At 43.5% G+C, this 21,609-nt stretch overlaps 2 protein-coding genes, 1 long non-coding RNA gene and 1 other non-coding gene across 4 annotated transcripts; 1 reads left to right on the top strand and 3 right to left on the bottom strand.

Moving 5' to 3' along the window:
- Positions 1–12: 12 nt before the first annotated feature.
- Positions 13–5,328, bottom strand: LOC135340469 (cell division control protein 45 homolog). The gene is made up of 18 exons (XM_064536808.1): positions 5,133–5,328; positions 4,606–4,758; positions 3,960–4,172; positions 3,660–3,737; positions 3,559–3,605; positions 3,450–3,498; positions 3,067–3,242; positions 2,387–2,440; positions 2,077–2,148; positions 1,950–2,009; positions 1,606–1,759; positions 1,278–1,378; positions 1,166–1,214; positions 916–1,005; positions 648–731; positions 472–581; positions 343–419; positions 13–166 (listed from the first exon to the last, which is right to left on the bottom strand). Exons 1-18 carry the CDS (start codon positions 5,184–5,186, stop codon positions 99–101), a joined length of 1,689 nt encoding a protein of 562 aa, XP_064392878.1. The 5' UTR covers positions 5,187–5,328; the 3' UTR covers positions 13–98.
- On the bottom strand, positions 5,291–21,531 carry LOC135340468 (transcription elongation factor SPT6-like). The gene is made up of 27 exons (XM_064536807.1): positions 21,312–21,531; positions 20,861–21,004; positions 20,570–20,643; positions 19,769–19,900; positions 19,314–19,404; positions 19,143–19,215; positions 18,496–18,616; positions 18,083–18,261; positions 17,827–17,938; positions 17,232–17,447; positions 16,823–16,965; positions 16,045–16,398; positions 12,787–12,937; positions 12,220–12,380; positions 11,548–11,746; positions 11,160–11,330; positions 10,484–10,771; positions 9,911–10,219; positions 9,428–9,576; positions 9,121–9,220; positions 8,707–8,910; positions 8,158–8,499; positions 7,819–7,925; positions 7,393–7,478; positions 7,014–7,129; positions 6,562–6,684; positions 5,291–6,306 (listed from the first exon to the last, which is right to left on the bottom strand). The coding sequence occupies exons 1-27, from the start codon at positions 21,412–21,414 to the stop codon at positions 5,443–5,445; spliced, it is 5,112 nt and encodes a 1,703-aa protein (XP_064392877.1). The 5' UTR covers positions 21,415–21,531; the 3' UTR covers positions 5,291–5,442.
- Trnal-aag (transfer RNA leucine (anticodon AAG)) lies at positions 9,312–9,393 on the bottom strand. The gene has a single exon. It is a non-coding gene; the product is annotated as a tRNA-Leu (tRNA).
- On the top strand, positions 13,070–15,965 carry LOC135340471 (uncharacterized). Its single transcript, XR_010396381.1, has 2 exons — positions 13,070–13,357; positions 15,587–15,965. It is a non-coding gene; the product is annotated as an uncharacterized LOC135340471 (long non-coding RNA).
- Positions 21,532–21,609: the final 78 nt, after the last annotated feature.

Genomic DNA, 21,609 nt, shown 5'->3' with positions numbered 1-21,609 from the left:
AATTTGCACATGCGCATTGACAATAATGATATTTTAGCAAGAGAATTTAATTATGACTGACTGTACATGTTGCATGTGTATTGAAAAAAAAACTATAATTAAAATGCTGACAAAGCAGTCAATGCATCGAAGAACTTTCCACGGTCATCCTTCTTGATCACAAACACTACAGCAAAGAAAAAAACAGACTTATTTCTCCGTCCCTACTATTCATTTTCACCCAGTGAGGATATACAAGTATTATTATTATTCGTCATCTGGTCTCTCTTGGGGAAGATGCTCAATTGTTAATAAATAAACTATATTATGCTGTAAATTGCACACATATGCACATGTACATACCAGCACCATCAAAATGGTCAAATGTGGCTCTAGCTTGGATTCTGTCAGCTGCATGTTGGAAAGCCTTTGCAAATTCTCTGTGAAATTAACAGTTAAAAAACACACCAAAATTGACCATGATTATCTTACGATCTATGTGTATGTTCTGAATGAGGGGGAACCCCTGTAATTATACAGGTGCTCTCTTCCACATCATACGGAGCTGACACAATAAATGGAATGTCTTTAGCTTTCTTATTCTGAAATAAAGAGAGATGAGATAGAGTACATCAATGAAGGATTATAATAAAACCACAGGAACTTACAGAAGTAATCCACGCTTCTCTGAGAAATCTAGCCAATTTGGCCAGTGTATGTGGCTTGGAAAACATCTTCACATTTGGAGTGCCCTGAGAAAAAACATAATTTTGATACCAATCATTGACAATACGTACACCTATGGTATATGTACAGTAGAAGCTTTATACACACTGTACATGCATGAGAGATGGAGGGAAGAGAGTGGGGGAATTGTGTAGAGCACATGAGCATAATGCAGTCATGGCTACCAGCAGTTATATCATGTGAGCTCACCTCTTCAACATACGCGTACACAAAGGGACCAGCGCAAACAACCTGATGAGTGTCAACGAAATTCCTTATCTGGGTCACAATTGCCACTTGCTGTAGCCCACAACAGAAACACATTTACACGTCAGTTCAAAATACATGTTATCACACAACACATATTTGCTGCAACTTGCATATTTCAATGATTGAGAATTCAACAGATTGTCTATCTTAGCAGCTAACACTGTCATCACCACTATAATTATATATATACCTGTCGCTTAGCAGCTTCGATTCCGGCTTGCATTTTAGTCATATTTGTTCTGCATGGGAAAATGTTCGGATATATACGGCTTGCGTTCGCCATAGCAACTGACCACACCCACCTTGAGAGCCCTTCGAGTGCCATGAGGAAACCTTGAGAATAGGAGGTATCTGTAGCCTCGATTAAGGCAGTAGAGGAATAGACCAGGTCTCCCGCACAGAACTAGGGGGAGGGGTGGTGTGTGTGTGGTGTGTGTGTGGGAGTGGTGTGTGTGGGTGGTGTGTGGGTGGTGTAGGGGTTGAAACAAAAGAATATATATGTGTGTGTAGGTGGTGTGTGGGGGTGGTGTGTGAGGGTGTGTGTGGAGTGTGAGTACATTGGTTCTGACATTTACACTTATTACTTACTGTTTATAGGCAATAAAGGTGACCCATACATGTACACTGTACCTTGTTCTTGTATCCAAACTGTGCCACAAATGATCCGTACGTGAAGTCCTCCACCTGATACTTGCGGGCACTCTCAGTGAAGCTCTCTTTGAATGTGTCTCTGTGCTGCATCTCCATCGAGGCAAACTTCTGTTTACTCTGTACCAGTGGGAGTCTGGCGTGTGTGTGTGTAGTGTGGTATGGGTGTGTGTGTGGTGTGGGTGTTATGTGTATGGTGATGTGTGTATGAAGGTAGACGTACTTTGTTTGGTTCTGGCATATACAATACAATGCATAATACTTGGAGCAACCACAATTATACATGTAAGAACCTACAGAGCTTTGTTGTGTATATGTACCCTCACCCCATATCTGCTAAAAACTCCATCAATTTCTTGTGACCTTTCATCGTCCACACTTTGAACCTGTGCATGTGTTGCCATGGATACTCGTAGTCAGTCATGCACGGAGGGGCACTATAATGGTGGTCACCTGCAAGCTGTGTACTCTGAGTGACACAAACTCTCATAGAGACTCCAATGTCTGTACAGGGCCAGTCTCAATCTGACGCACATCGTTAAGGACAACACACACATGCACGCACGCGCACACACACACACACACACACACACACGCACACACACGCACACACACACACACACGTACTAGAAATTTTAAAAGCTCTAAATACTGATTTTTTTCTCTCTGCATAATCTAGTGAGTGGATAATAGGCTGCACTTGTTCTTATGTATCAAGGGTCAAAGTATAATAATTAAAATTGCTACCAGTAGTTGAGGATACTCGTTGTCGAATGCTATTCTCATCGAGTTGATGGCTGAAGGTGTTTCGTCCTCGCTGCAATATGAACACAACCATGACAACACACCATGACACCACGTACTGTACGCCCTGATATTTAGCATGCCTCTAGAGCCCTATAGCTCATGATACTTGCTGAGGGATATAACAAGATCTAGCTACTTTAAATCCCAGTTTTCATTGACTAACTAGAGCTAGCAGCATCACAATATTTGTGAACGATTAGATCTGAGGCAGGCTCGAGGGTTTATGGCTGGGTGATGTAGGACAATGGTCTTGAGTTGATAACGGCTTCAATTTCCGTGACTGCAGTGAGGAGTTCATCATGCGAGAGGCGGGCTCTCCCTATCACTTTGCGTAAGCAACGTTTTGTTGATTTGACCATTCTCTCGAAGACACCACCCCACCATGGTGGGCGTTCAACGTTGAACACCCATTCGCAGCTTAGTAGAGTAACGATTAATTGGCAGGAAGAACTGTGTAGCAAAGAAGATTCACAACATTTTGCTCAAAGAGCAATATGTTTTTTTTACAAAAAGAGAACATTTTGACAAAGTTTAGAGGAGGAAATATCGGCCATAAGTAGCCATTTTAGATCTAGGGATCTACTGTAGCAACCATTCATAACTAGGAATTGTGTAAGCACCGTTCCATTAGCTCACCTTGTTCTGTTATGTCGGATGACGTAAGGCTGTAGTGCGTGCAGGTCTGTTACGTATCGTTCTCTGTCCACCTTTTCGTAGAGCAGCTGTTCAGTGAGTCCTAGTATAGCCCACCAGAGGAGGTCGTTGCTGTCCCTGCTCATCTTCATGGCTAGCTCGTACATCAGTAGAGACGCCTGGAGAGGGGGGCGGGGTTAGTGATTATAAGTGTATGATTGTGGAGGCTTGTTCTGATGTGTGTGCGTGTGTGTGGAGGGAGGGGGTTGTTAGTGTGTGTGTGTGTGGGGGGGGTTGTTAGTGTGTGTGTGTGTGTGGGTGTGAGTGTGTGGGGCGTTGTGTGTGTGTGAGTGGGTGGGTGTGTGTGTGGAGGGGGGGTAACTCACAGATGTTCCATGAGTGTTAAACTCATAGTACTTGTACAAGATCTCCTCTCTGTGTGTGTAAAGCCATCTAACATATCACGTACTCAACACAGACAGACATTTAAATTACCTTTTCTTTTTCCAGAGGTGCTTTCTCTTCCGTGTTTGGTAAGAGTCCTAATGCATAAGAGATGGTCCTTCAACACACGCATCTGTTTATTATTACCTCACCTCATCTCCTGTCTTCCTCCTCTTAGCTGTGGGGCCATCCTCACTGTCACTGAAGTACTCATCATCACTCTCGTCCTCCTGTGACCATGGTAATACCAGAATATTTAAATTAATTATGACATAAGAAAAAATTTAAATTAAAAAAAAAAAAAAAAAAATAAAAAAAAATAAAAAAAAAAAAAAAATTAATTATGACATAAGACACACAAGTACGTATAATTATATACATGTACATGTAGTGCCCCTCTAGCGCACCACCCACACACACACCACCCACACACACACCACCCACCCACACACCATATCAGAGTTGTAAACCTCCTCGAATGCCGGCAGCTCAAGCTCCTCCCCCTCCCTCACGACCAGCTGCACTTGATCCTGACTGTACACATTGTCCAGCTCGTATGGGCGTCTACTGTCCACCACGTAGAAAGTGACGCTATCCTGTTCCGGTTGAAGAAGTTCCAACAGATTGATGGAACCACCACAGTTGACTAGGACCACCGACTTCACCTGTGTATGTGTGTGGGGGGGGAAGGGCAGGATTAATATTGTATTTAATTAGCACATTAATTAAGGTGCCACTAAAAAATAACTAAATCCATGGTGTTCTATTATTACGAGCGAGTGCTATTCTTCAGTTGAATACCGTATAGTGGGTAATTTTCGCGGGGTAAAAAATCTGTTTAACTCGAGATTTTCGTGAGTAAAATTTCGTTTAGTCTCATTGTTTGCACTGCATTCCTACGTTCCGGTAAGCCATGCCTACGTTAAAATTTCGAGAGGTCAGCTTGCCCACGAAAATAACAAATTTTTACCCCACGAAAATTACCCGCTATACGGTATTGTGAATACAGTATATTACGTGTTTGTGTTTGTTACTGGCTACTACACTCTCTCCCACCGTTCCCCATTTTCTTACCCCCCCCCCCTCCCTCCTCCTCACCTGATCAGCCTGGTCGGTGAAGGCCTGCTGTAGAGAAGCTTTTCCGTCCACGGGGACCACAGTGTGCTCCACATTGTCAGCCTTGAACAGAGACTGCAGGATCTTGACCGCACACAGAGAGTCAACGTCCAGGGCACACAGTAACAGAACATGCTGGGGTTATACAAACCATTGCTTTTGTTGAAATTTGTGAAAATTTACCCAACACGAGCAAATCAATATCTAAACACGCCATATTATAGAGCTAGGAAAAGCTACAGAAAGCATATTTTAGTTTGGTAATTAATTGACTCTACATTGACGTTATGGCCTATTAAAGCTAGCTTCTGAAACACCTCATTTTTGGCTGTTATAATTATGGGAGGACGTGTAAACTAATCTTACAATTCCGAAATTACCATCATAATATAATATTTATACACACGTACGCTGGGTCGGTCGTATAAAGGACTCGACTGTATTTGGAGATATTATAGTGTAGTGTCACTGTGGTGCCATTATGCAATCCCCTCAGGCCCTAAACTCACCTCTGAGCATATCCTATCATAGAACTCCTCTCTCACTCTCTCGGTGATCCCCATGGCTGCCTACACATGCAATCCAGCTCATATATAGCTAGCTAGTGGCACGGTATAATATGCTTCATTCACAATTCATTATAATTATTTGAAAAGGCCAAGCAAGATACTTTGAATTTTGTAATAATAAAAGTTCAAAGTTTACTGTTATCAGTAACTCTGATCAATCACACAAAAATCAATATTCATGACTGTAAGCACATCAGTTGTAAAATAACAGAAATAAAGTGTTTATATAATATTGCCAATAATAATTAGTTTACTCGTCAAGAAGGGGTGTCCCCATTGGAGACAGATCCCTCCTGTGACGACCATCCATTGAGGGTGTGGCCTCGTACATGTTACTCGTTATGGATCCAGGTGTTTGTGTGGGCGTGTACGCTGGTGTCCGCCCACCCCCTGTCGACATCGGAGTGCGTGCAACCATCTGAGACGCGTTCCATCCTTGATCACCACTGCCGCCACGGTTCCAATTTGGTGCTCCTCGAGGCTGTTGCTGTGGAGGGTACCCACTAGAACCTCGGTATTGGTCTCGGTTATATTGCTGCTGATAGCCTCCTCCGCCACCGCCAGCTGCTGCTGGATGTGCAAAAGAGTTTGTCGGCTGACCGTACTGAGGTGTGGTGGAGTACGCCAGATGAGTAGGTGTGTACGGAGTACTTGAGGGCCCTCGACTAGACATCCCATAGCCGCTCGGGTCCATGGGCGTGATTCGAGTCTGGATATGGGAGTGCATCGACAATGCAGGGGACGGGTTAACTGGTTGCGGTCTCGGAATGGGCTCGTGGAAATGGGTCTTGAACCAGTTTAGAAGCAGATCCAGAGTCGTGTGAAGTTTGGAACGGTATCGAATTCCGTCTGGCGTGACTGTAAGGTATTCGTATCTTGGTCTGGAACCAGGTTGGTACGCAAGTAGAAACTTTCCAGGCAATTCTTTCGAGGCACTGAAAAAGTATGGATGTCGTTTGGGATTTTTCGCCTTTTCCTCTCGGAGGAGTTTCTTTAGCATGTCTTTGTTGCCTCCATCTGACTTCCTGTAACACTTGTGTGAGATGATGTCACGTGCGTACGAGGCCATTGGTTGGATGAAACGAGCGAGGATCTCGTCGAGATCTTCATACTCCTGCAGAGCAGGGGTGGGGTTAGTCTGACAGACATTCATTTACAATTAGTACTGTACATAGGTTCTAGCTTAATCAACACAGTACACTGTAGGAAAGCGAAATGCACAAACTTGACATGATAACAGTATACAGTCTTCTTTTAGTGCAAAAACTCTTTTAAAACTGGACCTTCCAAAGTCGTGTTATGGGCCGCCCTCGAAGTTACTTAGCCAAAAACCTTGTTTCTATATAAGTATAGATACACATGGACACACCTCTTTCCCGATGATGAGCTGTTTCCCCAGACTGAACTGGTTGGGTTTCCCTTCCTCCTGTATGTCAATGTGCTGGTGGATAGTATCGTCTACCTTCCATGTGAGAGTCAGGTGATCCAGGCCCTACACAGAAGAAGGTATCACATGATGAAATACACAGTCATGTGATGTGCCTAGAATGTTTGAAGTGGTGACTTTTGTTATAGCCTTATAGGTAAAACTAGGTGGTACTTTTGTCTAGAGATGGTTAATCACCGACCAGAGGAAGTTCGACATGCGTGCACGAATCATTACAAGTGCCAGTGCATTTTGGGCCTGGATGTTATCACGTGACCGCAATGACATCAATGCACTGAACTTGTAGTGATTCGTGCACGCATGTCCAGACCTCCTCTGGTCACCACCGACTAGTGTGTGGGCATATCCTTGCACAGCGATGTAGCTCAGCTTACTTTGCTACTCGGTCTGAATATGGCCTCTCCTTGTTCTTGCTTGACTAGGAATTTGTCGGCTTCGTCAAATGAGCAGTTTTTAAAGGCAGGGTGGACAATCACACGCTTCACCATCCCTGTGGGGGGTGGGTGAGGGAGGGGTTAAAACATATCAGGAGTGTGGTGGGGGAGGGGTTAAACATGTCAGGAGTGTGGTGGGGGAGGGGTTAAACATGTCAGGAGTGTGGTGGGGGAGGGGTTAAAACACTAGAGTTCCAGAACTAAGCAGAACTAATAACTGAGTGTATAACTAACAGATAATACAGAGTTGTGTAATAATGCTGTTTACTGTTATAAGGTAAATACGAACACAATGTATACAGCAGCTACAGTGTCTCACTTGTTGAGGGGCGTGATTTAGCCGAGTCCTCTTTCAGTCTGTCCGCCTCGGCCTGCTGGTGGTCATAGTACACGTCCTTGGGAGGGCTGGGGGGAGGGGAGTAATCAAGTCAAATATAATAGCCCTATGGGAAGTGGGCGTGGCTAGTACAATGCATGCTGATTTATCTAGAGACAAAAGAAGACATAGACGATGTTATTGACAAAGAGCTATCAAAATTTTTTATTGGACATTTGCAGCTTCTCAAACTTAGTTACGAAAACAGGCCTGATTATGAAAAAACATTCACGCTTTTTCTTATTCAGAAAATGGACCCGAAATAAATTACTGATCTAACTACAACATAAATTATTAGTCATGTACACGTATAGCCTAGGGAACCATAAAGTGATATCTAATCACATGTACAGTTTTACGAATGCTTACCTGAATTTGCCTTCTTTGTCCACTAGGTCGGAACTACGACAGGTGAGGTCAACTGAGAACTTGTCCAGGTTGACCCTCAAGATACGACAATGAATCGTCATGCCAATCTGTAGCAACAAGACAACTCAGTCATGCATAGTCTAGTAGATTTCAAAATACCTCAACAGATGGGAGGCACACAATGATTACAATGAGAAGGGGGAGAAAGTGGGAGTGGCTTTAATAGCTCTCAGAGAATGAACATCTTCGATCATTCTTGCTCAATTTGGTATAACCAAGAAAAATGCAATATTCCTTATAATTAGATAGTATTCACAATGTACGCTATATTGCACTCACATGTACTCTCTCCTCTGGGGAGCTCACGTTCTTGTCGCTGATATTCTTAGCCAGGAGAAACCCACTCAACCCGTTTTCCAATCTCGTACGAGCGGCAAAACTCTGTCCGGGACAACTACCATCGTCAAAATGCTGCCACACTAAACCAACGTCATGGAAATTGGGGGCCATACAAATAGGACACTGCCATAGACGTGAGTGCTTGTCTTGGATAGGACTGGCTCTCTCCAGAACTTCTTTGAGTGGCTTACGACGAGCAATGCTCACGACAGTACATGTGACTAGTTTTCCCTCGTAGAGGCTGTCCGGGGTTTCCCCCGTGAGTAGGGCGAACTTATCTTCCTGTGTGTGTGTGTGTGTGTGTGTGGGGTGTGGGGTGTGTATGTGTGGGTGGTAGGTCTATACATGTACAAATAATCATAATTATACTACACATACATATAATGTGGAACAGTGATTATAGGCGAGTGTAATATAATAGTCAACAGTAAAGCTGGTATGTTCTCTAATCTTAAAGTGAGTTTTAGTCCAACAAGATCAGACACATACCTGACTCATTGAAATGAACGGTTCTCTTCTCTCATTGAAGGGACTGTACAGCTCCTTCCTGATCTCGTAGAGGGTGGTCTTCTTGTTGCCATAGTCCTGTCTCTCCAGCTCCTCGGCAAAGGCGTCCAGATCAAGATCTCCCAGCTTCTCTGGGGTGAGGAGAATGTCCTCCACCGCACTGCTGGGGTTCGTGTCATCGCCAGTCTGGGGGGGAGGGGGCGGGGTAGATTATCAGTGAGATTAAAGAGTGCAGTAATAAGCTGTTCAAAAACTCATATTCTAAATCGATAATTATACAAAAAACCACAATATGGACTATAATTATACCAACAATCATGTTGCTGCTTTACTTGAAACAATAAGGCTGCATGTCTACTATAGTAACTACAGTGTGAAAAAGCAAACATAATTCACCTCATCATATTCCAGTGCATCGACAGCCATCTTGCGTGCCCACTCATACGTCTCTGGATGGATGCGAGTACTGTCTAGTACCTCTATGTAAGTGTTGTCACTGGGGGAAAAGGGAAGTGACACAGCAATAAAAAAAAAAGGAGAATGTGCAGCTCTATCTATCTATATAACATTTTAGCAAAAAAAAAAACTGGCAGCGGTGGGATTCGAACCCACGCCATCGAAATGACTGGTGCCTTAAACCAGCGCCTTAGACCGCTCGGCCACGCTACCACATGAGAGCATACACACTAGTTCCTATACTTACACATTGTGGAAAGCAGCTGTGTCTATTTTGATGAATGCTGCACAGTTGATGAACATTTGTGGGCCGATGGAACACAGCATGACCAGTTGTGAGCGATTCTGAATGGCACTGGCATCAATGTTCTCTTTCCTAGCATTCTCCAAGAAGCTCTGCAGCAAAACATGAGCAATTTCGAGTGTACATGTCTTATAACATCAACAAACATCAGTGGTGTGTGTGTGTGTGTGTGTGTGTGTGTGTGTGTGTGTGTGTTCAGACAGCTGTTGTACAGCTAGTGTGGATCATATTGACTCCACCTGTCAACCAGTAGGTTCAGCCATCACTGGCGCTGGCCACAGGAGAGCTCACACAACATCAGTTCATCATCACACACACATACAAATTAATTATGACACTGAAAATCAATACTACAGCACACAATACACATTCGGCTGCTTTACGGCTACTTAATTTTGACCATAGAAATTTTGACCATAGATCTACCTTGATAAGAGCAGGAGCTTTCCTTGGTCCGAGTCCACACACGTACTGCAGCATGGACGCAGTGTGGGGGTGCTCCATGGCAAAGTTCACATCGACCCCCACATCATTCACTCTGTTGACAATCTCAATCTCCAGTGAGCTCTTGAGTCTATCGCGAGGCAGACAGCTCTGTAGAGGATGCAAGTGTAGGGAGAGGTACTCGTTGTCGGGGGAAGCAAAGAGAGCGGTGAACTCTTGTAGAGGCTCTTGGGCACTGCGTCCGAGGGATACAGCCACTCTCAACAGCTCAGGATAGTCGGGGTATGACTCCTGGGAGGGGGGGGGGGGTACATGAACTTGTGTACAGTAGTACAAACTTTCACTTTACTTGGAAATTTGATAACCAAAAAGTAGAAATGCGCTAGACTAAACAGTGTACAGTACATGTGTACACAGTAGGTTTGCATTTCAAGTGAGCTGAAAAGGTTGTATTATCATTAATGTACTGCACACGGGAAGTAAAGTTGTGAATACGTTTTACGATCACAGCACACTACAGCCACTCTACATGAGTTAAAAAACTATTATACTCACGTGAGCACGCTGTGTCTTTGAGTATATCTTGGCCAGACAAGGGTCCAGCAGCTCCACTGGGACCATACCCACATCGTCTTCCCTGTCCGCCTCCTCCACGCAATCCTTGAAGTCTTGCTGTATATTGAGACACTCCCTTGACTCGGCTGCCACCACGATCGAGTCCGGCCTCTTGCGGATGAGGAACTGTTTGAATGACCGCAAGTCTTTAGCTTTATCTTCTCTCTCTTTCTCGTAAGGGCTCATTTTACGCTTGAGAAGATTGCCCAATCGAAGGAAGTCGTTGACCTGGAGAGGCACGGCAAATGGATCTATTTAACAGAATATTGAAAGAAAATGGCCCAACAATTTTAAAGTACGCTTTAGGTTTGTCGAACAGTTGGTTATTAGATACATACATGTATACACAAAAATGAAAGTAACACCAAAAAACTTATTGTGCTGTAAAAGAAATTTGCGTTAATTTAATTGACAACCATGAACCATAATATTATTATCTCCGTGAGATTAACGTACATGTACATGCACGTACCTCTTCATTGGATTAACGTACATGTACATGCACGTACCTCTCCATTGGATTAACGTACATGTACACACATACCTCTTCATTGGATTAACGTACATGTACACACATACCTCTCCATTGGATTAACGTACATGTACATGCACGTACCTCTCCATTGCTGTCCATGAAGCAGCAGAAAGCCGGCACCGTCTTATCAGTTGAGTAAGCGCAGGCGATGACTCGTGGGAAGGGTCCCTCGTCTAGAGGGTGGCTGCTCTCCTCTTGCTTAACCCTCAGGGGGGACTTATCCAGCCAAACACGAAGCTTGTGTACACAGCTCTGGAGGGACGGAGGGGGAGGGGATATACGAGATCTTATCTACAGGTTTTACAGTTATTTTTTAGAAAAATACCTTTCAAATGGTGCACTGTATGTAATCAATGTTCATTTTCGGCCACACATCCTATATAGCATTTTAACAAAAGTTTACCAGTGCTAATGAAAGATCATAACCCCACTAACAAGCAGTGCCCAGAGACTAGACACAAACTCTTACCTGTAAGACATGTTCCTTTGCCTCTGTGAGTAGCTTTGCTCTGAGCTCTTTCTCCATGAGGGGGTAGAGGACCTTGAGCAGAGCGTGGGCCACGGCTTGTGCCCTCTGGGCGTTCCATTTCTCAGCCAGTAGACTGTACTCGTCCCTGAAGAACAGCTGCCGAATCTCTTCAAAGTAGGTCTGGTGGGAGGCAGTTGCCCTGCAGTGTAGAGGAGAGACAGTAGTAACAGCCTAGTAACCATTTTTTTGTATTTCCAATAAATGCACAACACACAGAGATCCGTAGGATTGTAATCAAACTGACAGGGATGGTACTTTAGTACAAGGGTAAATAAAATGTGTACATAACAGACAGTTGAGGATTGTTCAGAGAGGGTACAGACTTTCTGCATTATTTCTTCTGGCCATGAATTTCTTTATTAAGGTGAGCTCAGATACAGCCCAGATCACTATTTTACTACAAGGGCTACTATCTCTGATTTGTGGCAAGAATTCACAAGTAATGACTATACTTGGAAAGCAGACAGTTTTCTTTGACCCACACTTACTCAACTGTGAACCCCAGTGCCAGTATTTACTACTGTCTGTAGTACCATAATTCTGAAGCTTTGGGCAAATAACTAGGCTACATGCACACACACCACACACACACACCCTCACACCCACACACACCTCTTGTCAGAGCCCATATCGAGATCGATGGTGATCTTGATTTCCAGGAGTCGATCATTCTCAGCCTGACACAGCTTGAGAAACTCCTCCCCCTTGAGCTCACGCACCGGCTTGTTGCGGAGGTACTTCAATAGGTAACAAGGGTGATTATCATCTATCATCTGAGGGGAGGGGGCAATGATCATCATCAGCAAAACACACAACAGGTTCTATATACACTGCACACAGACTCGCTAACGTATTTGAACAAACATGCAGCCATAATTTATTAACCAGTTGATTTTTACCACTTCAATGTACCAAGGAAGGACTGCATGAGTGCTACGCAACTATGTGTATACATTTGCACATACATGTACAGTACATGCCTAAAGTTCTCATTGCAGTATTACAATATTTTATAAGTACCTGCTCAGCCTACTAACATCATTAAGTACCGTTTTTATAATAGTATGACAGCATTGATGGCTATTCCCATTCTATTGAATATGGGCTTTCATATAAAGCAGCATTCAGTAAGTAATAGACTTGCAAAGGTGAGATATAGAAGCAAAACTACGGACTTACTTTCTTCCCACTCTTGGTAGGTTTGATGTTGAGTACTGCCCTGGTCTGGTAGACTTGCCTGAGGGCTTGTCTCACCATCGGCTCACATGCTATCTGCATGGCCACCATGTGACACGCCCCCTGGAGCACTGCCCGTACTGTCGAGAAGAACCTGTGTGTGTGTGTGTGTGTGTGTGTGTGTGTGTGTTATCTCTATATATCATCTGGGGTGTGGGTGTGTGGAGAATGTTGTTATATAGATAACACAGCTAGTATTCGACGCATGCCAACCTAATAAGGTAATAATTATGACATAACAATATTAATATTAATATCTAATGTTATTGAGTTTCAAGACTGCATGTATCTGACATGATGAACCTCTGTTTGGCACTACTACTCATATTAACCTCTACCAGGCTGAGCTCAGCTCGTCTCAACAGCTTCGATGATAAGGACATTCACCAGAAAGAGAACGAAAGTGAACAGCAGAGTAGTTTCAGAGTTAGACATTGTCCTATAGACGATATCAACAGTGGCTGGGGGCTACTTACTCCACACAACATACATGTACATGAACCAGCTACACCAGGCTTAAGTGGACACGGACCAGCTACACCAGACCCAAGTACAGATGGAGTGACATTGGACAGTGGTTCACAGATAGTAACAAGAAGCAAGAAACAAAAAAGCCTCCGGTTTGGATATTAACTACGATGCAGCCAGCAATGAGTACTAGAGCAGAAAACTACAAGTTAATATAGACTAACTCATCATACATTTGATTTTGCAAACATCAAATGCAGTATTATTGAATTAAGCACACAGTCACATACATCACCGGATGGGCTGGTGTGTGTGTGTGTGTGTGTGTGTGTGTGTGTGTGTGTGTGTGTGTGTGTGTGTGTGTGTGTGTATGGTGTGATGTACATGTACCTGTATAATTATATACATGAACCTTATTAATTTTTGTCAACACATAATTTACGATGGATGTCATGATGGTTCAACGCAAATGATTTAATGATTAGTTCAAGCCCACAAACTCTGAACTTGGGTATACATAATGAAGTGGAATGTTATTCAAAGATATTTGAAGCACAGACCCCTGAATGTTATTCAAAGATATTCAAAGCGACAGACCCCTGGGAAAATTGTGAAATCAGAACCAATATACCCACACAGTCACGAGCTAGGAAGAGGGATTACATCAGAAAGTACAGGTCAGAGGTACATACCCTAGGGAAATTTGCAGTAACATTAACAGTTTATAAGATTTACAGATTGCATTTCACCAGAGGGGCAGCCCATTTCTTGTAGTATAAGAGGAAAAGCTAGCTCCAGTTCCATATCCAAGGTCAAGTGGACAACAGAGAAGACATATAAAGTACAAGAAGGCGAAACGCAAGTGACCAGTGAGACTAGACCAACCATGAAGTATCTGTTAATCTGCATGCTGATCATCTGCATAGCTCACCTGGCTGTGAGCAATGAGGCTGTTGTGGATGTAAACACTAAAGGCGACGTGATAGCTGCTGCAAAAACTAACGGAGGAGGATGGGTTGAAGGCAAAGTGAACGGGGAAAATGGAGAATGGAATATGAATGCTGGAAAGACAATCTATGAGGGTGACAATGGGAGGGCTAAGATTGGAGTGGGAGTTTCTGCTCACGGTCGTCATGGAGAAATGAGGGACCAGCAGATCGGGGTTAATGCTCGTTGGGAGTTTTAAACAATTGAAAGGTAGCTAGCCAATTAGAATCGCTGAAAAACTCAATAGAAATAGCCTCATGATGTGAACATGTGATATGTGTTAATTGCATAATAATTGTTATCGCTATGCTATTACTGTACATGCATGCCATATTATGATCAGGGATGACATCATGCCCCATAAACCACCGTGTGCCTAATAAAAGGCCAACCTCTACAGTCCCCCCACACACACACCCTCCCACACACACTACACACCCGATGGGCTCCACATAGTCCTCGGCGGCCTCCTCTGGCTCCACGGTGTGCTGCTCTGGCGCTGATAATTATCACTGTACATACATACTAGCTCTGCCAGTGCTTACTGCAGTTTTCTTCAGTTTCTTCTCCTCTGTCTTTGCAGCTGGCTCGCAATCAATCGCAATCAACACTTGCGGAATGCAACACACATGGTGTCAGAATTCTCTAGGGCAATACATTGGTCACCTGATATGTTTCCAATCCCTCCGCTCTACTATCTATGCTTTAGTCATGTGATCTAGTAAGACAAAAATATATGTATGCTCTAGCTAAAAGTTGAGTTGACTACATGTGTAGAACATGATGAACCCTTGTTTGATACTACTCATCTTAACCTCTACCAGGCTGAGCTCAGCTCGTCTCAACAGCTTCGATGATAAGGACATTCACAATCAAAGTGAACAGCAGAATGTCAGAGTTAGACAATCTTCTATACAAGATTTCAACAGTGGTTGGTGGACACTTATCCCTTTCAACGTACACACACCAGCTACACCAGACCTACGTATACGTGAGCCTACTGGAGTGACACTGAACAGTGGTTCACTGATAGTAACACAAAACGAGGAAAAGGATAACGAGAAACAGGAGAAGAACAACATACACACACCAGCTACATGTACACCAGGCTTAAGTGCACACGAACCAGCTACACCAGGCTTAAGTGCACACGAACCAGCTACACCAGGCTTAAGTGGACATAAACCAGCTACACCAGGCTTAAGTGCACACGAACCAGCTACACCAGGCTTAAGTGCACACGAACCAGCTACACCAGGCTTAAGTGCACACGAACCAGCTACACCAGGCTTAAGTGGACACGGACCAGCTACACCAGGCTTAAGTGCACACGAACCAGCTACATCAGGCTTAAGTGCACACACACCAGCTACACCAGACCTACGTATACGTGAGCCTGCTGGAGTGACACTGAACAGTGGTTCACTGATAGTAACACAAAACGAGGAAAAGGATAACGAGAAACAGGAGAAAAAAAAATGCCGCCGAGGCAGATTTGGACTTATTGGTTTTGCAAGCAAAAAGTGCCAGAAGTACTAGACAGAGCAACTAACTGTGCAAGACATTTCCTTTCTTCTGTTTGGCTCTACTGTACTACATGTGTATAGCTAGCACCACTCTTTTACATGTTCATGTACTACTGCATCTAAATATACATTGTATAAGCATTGAATTAAGCAACCGCACCCACACACACACGCTCACACGATGCCCCCTACACCCCCACACCCCACACACATTACACACCCGATGGGCTCCACATAGTCCTCGGCAGCCTCCTCTGGCTCCACGGTGTGCTGCTCTGTCTCGTGGCGCTGATAATTATCCCTCAGATTCTCCCCAAACTGTTCGGAAGTTAGCCCATATTTAGCAGCTAGAGACGAGAGACTATTTTCCTGACACTTTGCGTAGAAGTCGCTCTTGTGTGCTTGTCGGACGCCTTTTTTTGCCTTGTCAGCAGCAGCAGTAGACGGCTCATCTGATTGGACGGAGGATTTGCTGACTTGGCTGTTTTGCATTGAGATGAGGTCCCGGCCGTGGTACAGGGTAAAGTGGGCGTGTACGTCTGTGAGCTCCTCCAGTGTCATCACACAGTCCAGTCTGGTGATTGAGGGGGGGATAAAATTATATATATTTATTATAAAAAGTTGATAATTTTATCAAATTTTTCTAGCTATAAATAGTATCAAGAGTAGATAAGAGTTAGATAAGAGTATTATATTATCTTATCTACTCTTGATAGTACCTACAGTGATAGGTCGCTACAGAAACCAAATTGTGCGTATATACAGTAATTTGAATTGATTGCAACCCTTTCAACTTCACTTGAAATTAAATTTTTAAAAACGAAAAAGCAGAAATGCTACTTCAAGTGTGTAGAATGTGTACATGGTGTGACCCTACTGTGTACATGTATATACACATGTACACTGTAGTGGTTCTATTTGCTTTTCAAGTGAGGTGAAGAGGATTGTAGTTATTGGAAGGGCATGTACTGAACAATGTGGTTGAGTGAGTGGGTCACCTGGTGAAATCCTCCTCTGTGATTGGACGCGTGTCCTCGGTCAAAGCCTTGTCCGGTTGTTCCCTCATCTTCTCAAACTGATAGTCTCTCATTCTCTTAAACAATCGTCTCATGCTCGCCTTGCGACTGTTCAGCTGCATCCACTGTGGCCGTGTGGTGTGTGTGTGTGTGTGTGGGTGTGGGTGTGTGTGTGTGTGTGTGTGTGATCATTTGAAAGGTCTCTCTCTAAGCATTCAGAAAATCATAAAATAAACGTTATTGGACCAACAGAACTAAATTCATGGCCGTTCAAATTTAACGCTACATGTACAAGCAAAACCATTCTACTAATGTTTCTCTAATTAGTAGGGACCTCCCCTACCCACCTTCTTGGCCCACTAATTAGTAGGGGTTTCCCCCGCCCACTCGCCTTCTCATCCCAGTGAAATATCCTCCAGAGGTCATGAATGTCCAGCTCAGGTTCAACATACTCACGTCGATAATTAGCTATGTACGGGATCTCAAAGAAATGGTTTCTTATCAGATTGAGAGCTTCTTTGATCTTCGGCACCATCGACCCTTGCATCTTGTTGCCATAGGAACCTCGACCCCCACTAGCTCGGACCTTCTCCACTTGATGGTAGGGCTGCAAAAATATGGAAATTAATGTTCAGTTAATTAATAAATGGCGAGTGAGCAAAATACAGTAAGCACACATTTCTACAATTTGCAATCAGACAAGGATGGTGATGTTATACAAGTACTAGTATATAAATATAAGATATTAATTTGCTAATTTTGGTGAAGACATTAGCACTTAACATTGTACAGTACCGTAAGCGTTCTAATTATAGAACCAGCCTCGGTTAGGACGCCCTCTTTTATAACGCCCATATACTACCATAATTATATAAAATCAATTTTTTTCGTACATTGTTTCTAGAAAAATAATTATTTTTTACTGATTCTTTAATTAGAACGATTATGGTAGTACGTACTACACAATGTATGAATCGACTGGTCACCTGCTTGGAGATGGGTTGGTTGAGGAAGGCTTGGTCGTAGACCCATCTTGCCTCATCCTCCAGCTCTCCCGGGTCCTCTGGTTTCTGTACCGGGATGTTACGCGTCTGGAACCTGGACACAAATACATGCTCGATCACACAGGTACATTAATATGACATTTCAACTGACAGAAAAAAAATGAGCTCAGGTCTTTGATTCCACTCTCATCTAAACCCATCCCACTACAATATAGACCACACCCACTACCATATAGACCTTTCTGGGATATCTGTGACCCGTATCTCCGTGTCCCTCTCCAGGAAGTGACCTCTCTCCAGTTCACTCGGCTCGTATACATCGTAGATGGTCGTCTTCTTTTTCTTGCGACGACGGGGCTTCTTGGTGCGTTTAGAGGTGGGTGTGGTCCCATACTCGCTATCCACGTCACTGTCGTACTGTATGAGTAGAGGTCAGAGTACATGTACATGTATACATTAGAAATGGTGATGTACAGTTGCCAGGCTATAAATTGTAATCAGGAGTACATGAATATAATACATAAAAATAAAAGAATTTATTGTGCGAGCAAATTTAGTAGAGTCAATTGTAATCGACATTCATTCTTTGATTTGTGTGGAAATGCCTAAGGTAACGCTTGACCCCAGTGACCCTTGACCCCAGTTACTCACCTCAACAAATTCACCGTCTTCATCGTTCTCCTCGTCTGATTCCAGCCCGTCCCTTGCCACCTGGTTGAACTCAGACAGGTCAAAGTCCAGTCCAAATATCTCCTGAGCCTCTAGCAGAGAACTGAAGAAAAAAGAAGCTGAAATGAACATCTCATTCAACAGCGGAAATTTTGAGGTTCAGTCAGAAAGCAATCATTTACAAAATGCATATTTTAATTGAAAATGCAGAATCTTAACTCAAGTTATGAATACTCAATGTTAGCTATCAAAATAGGCTCGTGTTGGGAAAATCACCATTTCTTCTCACAGTGACAACTAATCCAACACACAATGCTCTCTATTAGTATACGTTCTTACAGAGCCGAAAACTCTGCACACACCCACCCACACACACCACCACCCCCACACACACACACACAACTCACGGCTCAGCGTAAGTGCCGTCACCCTTCCTCTATCTCACACCACCCCCCCCCCACACACACACACACAACTCACGGCTCAGCGTAAGTGCCGTCACCCTTCCTCTGTCTCACACCACCCCCCCCCCACACACACACACACACACACAACTCACGGCTCAGCGTAAGTGCCGTTTCTCTTCCTCTGTCTCACACCACCCCCCCCCACACACACACACAACTCACGGCTCAGCGTAAGTGCCGTCACCCTTCCTCTGTCTCACAGAACGGCCATCATCATCCACAATGAAGTCATCATCTGAGAGAAGACAAACACACAATAATACTAATATTGCATGTGTGCATGTACACGATAAGATTGTATCTAAGAGACACGGATAATAGTATTGTTCTCACCGTCCTGTTCTTCATCCCGAGGCAGGATCTTGTCCTTGTCTCCGCTGTGGGTGGAGCTAGCCATGTCATCATCATCACTGTCACCAAACACCTGAGGAGGGGGGATGCAACAACATGGCATATGAATACAACAACAGCATGGCTCCAGTACACACGTCTGCTCTTCGTGAAAAGTGCAAATTATTGTGACATGCTGTGACATCTGAGGAATGCCTAGAAACCTTTATGGTATGTGTTTTTCTGAAAAACTAACAATTTGGCAAGCTACTTTCGGAAGGCCACAACTTGCAATCAATAATCAAAACTACATTGTAAGATAAGCCCTGTCACATAAAAATTTTGGGAAGGTAAAAAAACAGCCTATTTCGACAAAAGACCATGGGCTATGATGATGTACTTTTGGGCCAATAACTACAATCTAATCTACTGTACTGTATGCACACTCTCAAGCTTACTCCAGCGATATCATCGACATCATCTGTGGTGTGGGGTGTGACTGGTGATGGTTCAACATGCCCACCTCCGGGAGGCTCACCACCCTCCCCCTCGTCATCACTGTCCAGCATGTGCACACGACGAAACTTTTTCTGAGAAGAGAAACACAACATAAAATACTGACTGAAAAATACATGCAATTAGTATAAGTAACAGTACATGGTTAAGAGTGCAATATAGCACGAGTAACAAGCAATGGCAAGCTTCTATTAGCCTTGCCAGTGCTTGTTATGAGTGCTATTAATCTCTTATTGCACGAGTAGCCATACTATTGATTTCTAATCGTGTATGATGAAGTTCTCTGCAGTTTTTTATTAATATTTTCTGTCGCAGCCATTATTCGAAAACAATACGTTGTCATTAACAACATGCAATACGGGATTAATTGCTGTACACTCTCCAGTCGCTAATAGCACGTCATACGATTTTACCGTATACTGTAGCAAGTTATTTCGTACGATAGACATACTTTTTCGTATTGTAGAGTATCATCCGAAAATTAAAAATGCGAAATTATTAATGTGCAATAGGTTATACGTACGTCACCACCCTGAGCTGTACAGAAAATAATATCAATATTTTAGAATACGAAATTTGGGAGTTCATACGAAAATTTGCACTAACGAAAATAAACAACTTATACGGTAACTATAATATCTGACAGTATTTTCAGAAATGGGACATAATTAAATTGTTAACTACATGTACATGCGTGCAAATCTTAAGGTTTGTATATAGTATAATTGTACTAAAGCACTTACAGGTTTGATCTTGAGGCCAGTGTTCTCTGCAATTAGGGCATAATCATCCGCATCCAGTCTGTCATCAACCCGTGCTGCAAGCGTGACAGAGAGTCAGACCATACCAATAAAGATCACGGTTATGTAACATAAGGGAGAGAGAGAGAGTAGTGAAGGATAGCTGGGAAAATGCTCTAAGATTTCTCATCATGTCTAAAGGTTTGCAGTGGGACAATTGATTCAAACAAGTTTGCAGTGGTTGTAAAGAATGGTGGAGACAGTAGGGGACATTACACATGACTACATACATACGTCTCTTCCTCTTGATTTTGTTTCCCTCCTCTGGCTCATCTGCCTCAGAGCTGCTTGACCCACTATCACTGTCAGAGCTGCTTCCCTCCTTCTCTGACACAGTGTCATTGATCAGACCCTCAACGTCACCTGTGTCTAGTGTATCTAGTGTGTGGGGGCGGTGTGTGTGTGTGTAGATGTGTCTAATGTGTGGTGTGGGTGTGTGTAACAGTACGTGTATCTTGTGCAAGTGTATTAACTAACACAGATTTGGGAAGATTTATGTAGTAACATTGGGTAGTCTTGCAGGCCATGCTCCATAATCTGATACTACAGGTTGTAGAGTATGGCCCACGAGACTAAACTGGGCTGGGTTTCACTATTACGATTAACCTTTGTAGCTAATACACTACATGGACAATATCGATAGATCGTACCAAACTAGCAACAGCACAAATCAACATTTAAACACCTTCTTCTTCCGACTCATCAGAACTTGAACCACTGCCCTCTTCTCCATCTGAGCTCTGCTCCGCCTCCTGGTTAATAAGACCGCCATCCTCTGAGCCGCTCATCCTTCGAGAGAGAGTCGAAGCGTGCACTGAGACAAGTGAAAAGAACACACACAAAACACTCTAAATCACACAAGTTAGGTAGCCACAGTGACCTTTGACCTTTCAGAAGAGTAAAAAAGAGGTCACGTGACACACGTGGTCTCTGCAAAATGTGGGGGTGGGGCTCAGCCTGCATCCCATATTGATTGTGCTATC

This window comes from Halichondria panicea, chromosome 8, assembly GCF_963675165.1.
Source record: "Halichondria panicea chromosome 8, odHalPani1.1, whole genome shotgun sequence".
Lineage (NCBI taxonomy): Eukaryota > Metazoa > Porifera > Demospongiae > Suberitida > Halichondriidae > Halichondria > Halichondria panicea.
This window is presented reverse-complemented; position numbering and strand designations above follow the sequence as displayed.

Excerpts from the sequence above, each read along its gene's own strand:
- LOC135340469 (XM_064536808.1), bottom strand. The coding sequence starts at position 5,186 with ATGGGGATCACCGAGAGAGTGAGAGAGGAGTTCTATGATAGGATATGC. Across the intron at positions 1,215-1,277 it reads GCACTCGAAGGGCTCTCAAG|AACAAATATGACTAAAATGC; the intron begins GTGGGTGTGGTC and ends TTTCCCATGCAG. Across the intron at positions 582-647 it reads GAGAAGCGTGGATTACTTCT|AATAAGAAAGCTAAAGACAT; the intron begins GTAAGTTCCTGT and ends TCTTTATTTCAG.
- LOC135340468 (XM_064536807.1), bottom strand. The coding sequence starts at position 21,414 with ATGAGCGGCTCAGAGGATGGCGGTCTTATTAACCAGGAGGCGGAGCAG. Across the intron at positions 8,911-9,120 it reads ATGCACTGGAATATGATGAG|ACTGGCGATGACACGAACCC; the intron begins GTGAATTATGTT and ends CCTCCCCCCCAG. Across the intron at positions 7,130-7,392 it reads TAAATCACGCCCCTCAACAA|GGATGGTGAAGCGTGTGATT; the intron begins GTGAGACACTGT and ends CACCCCCCACAG.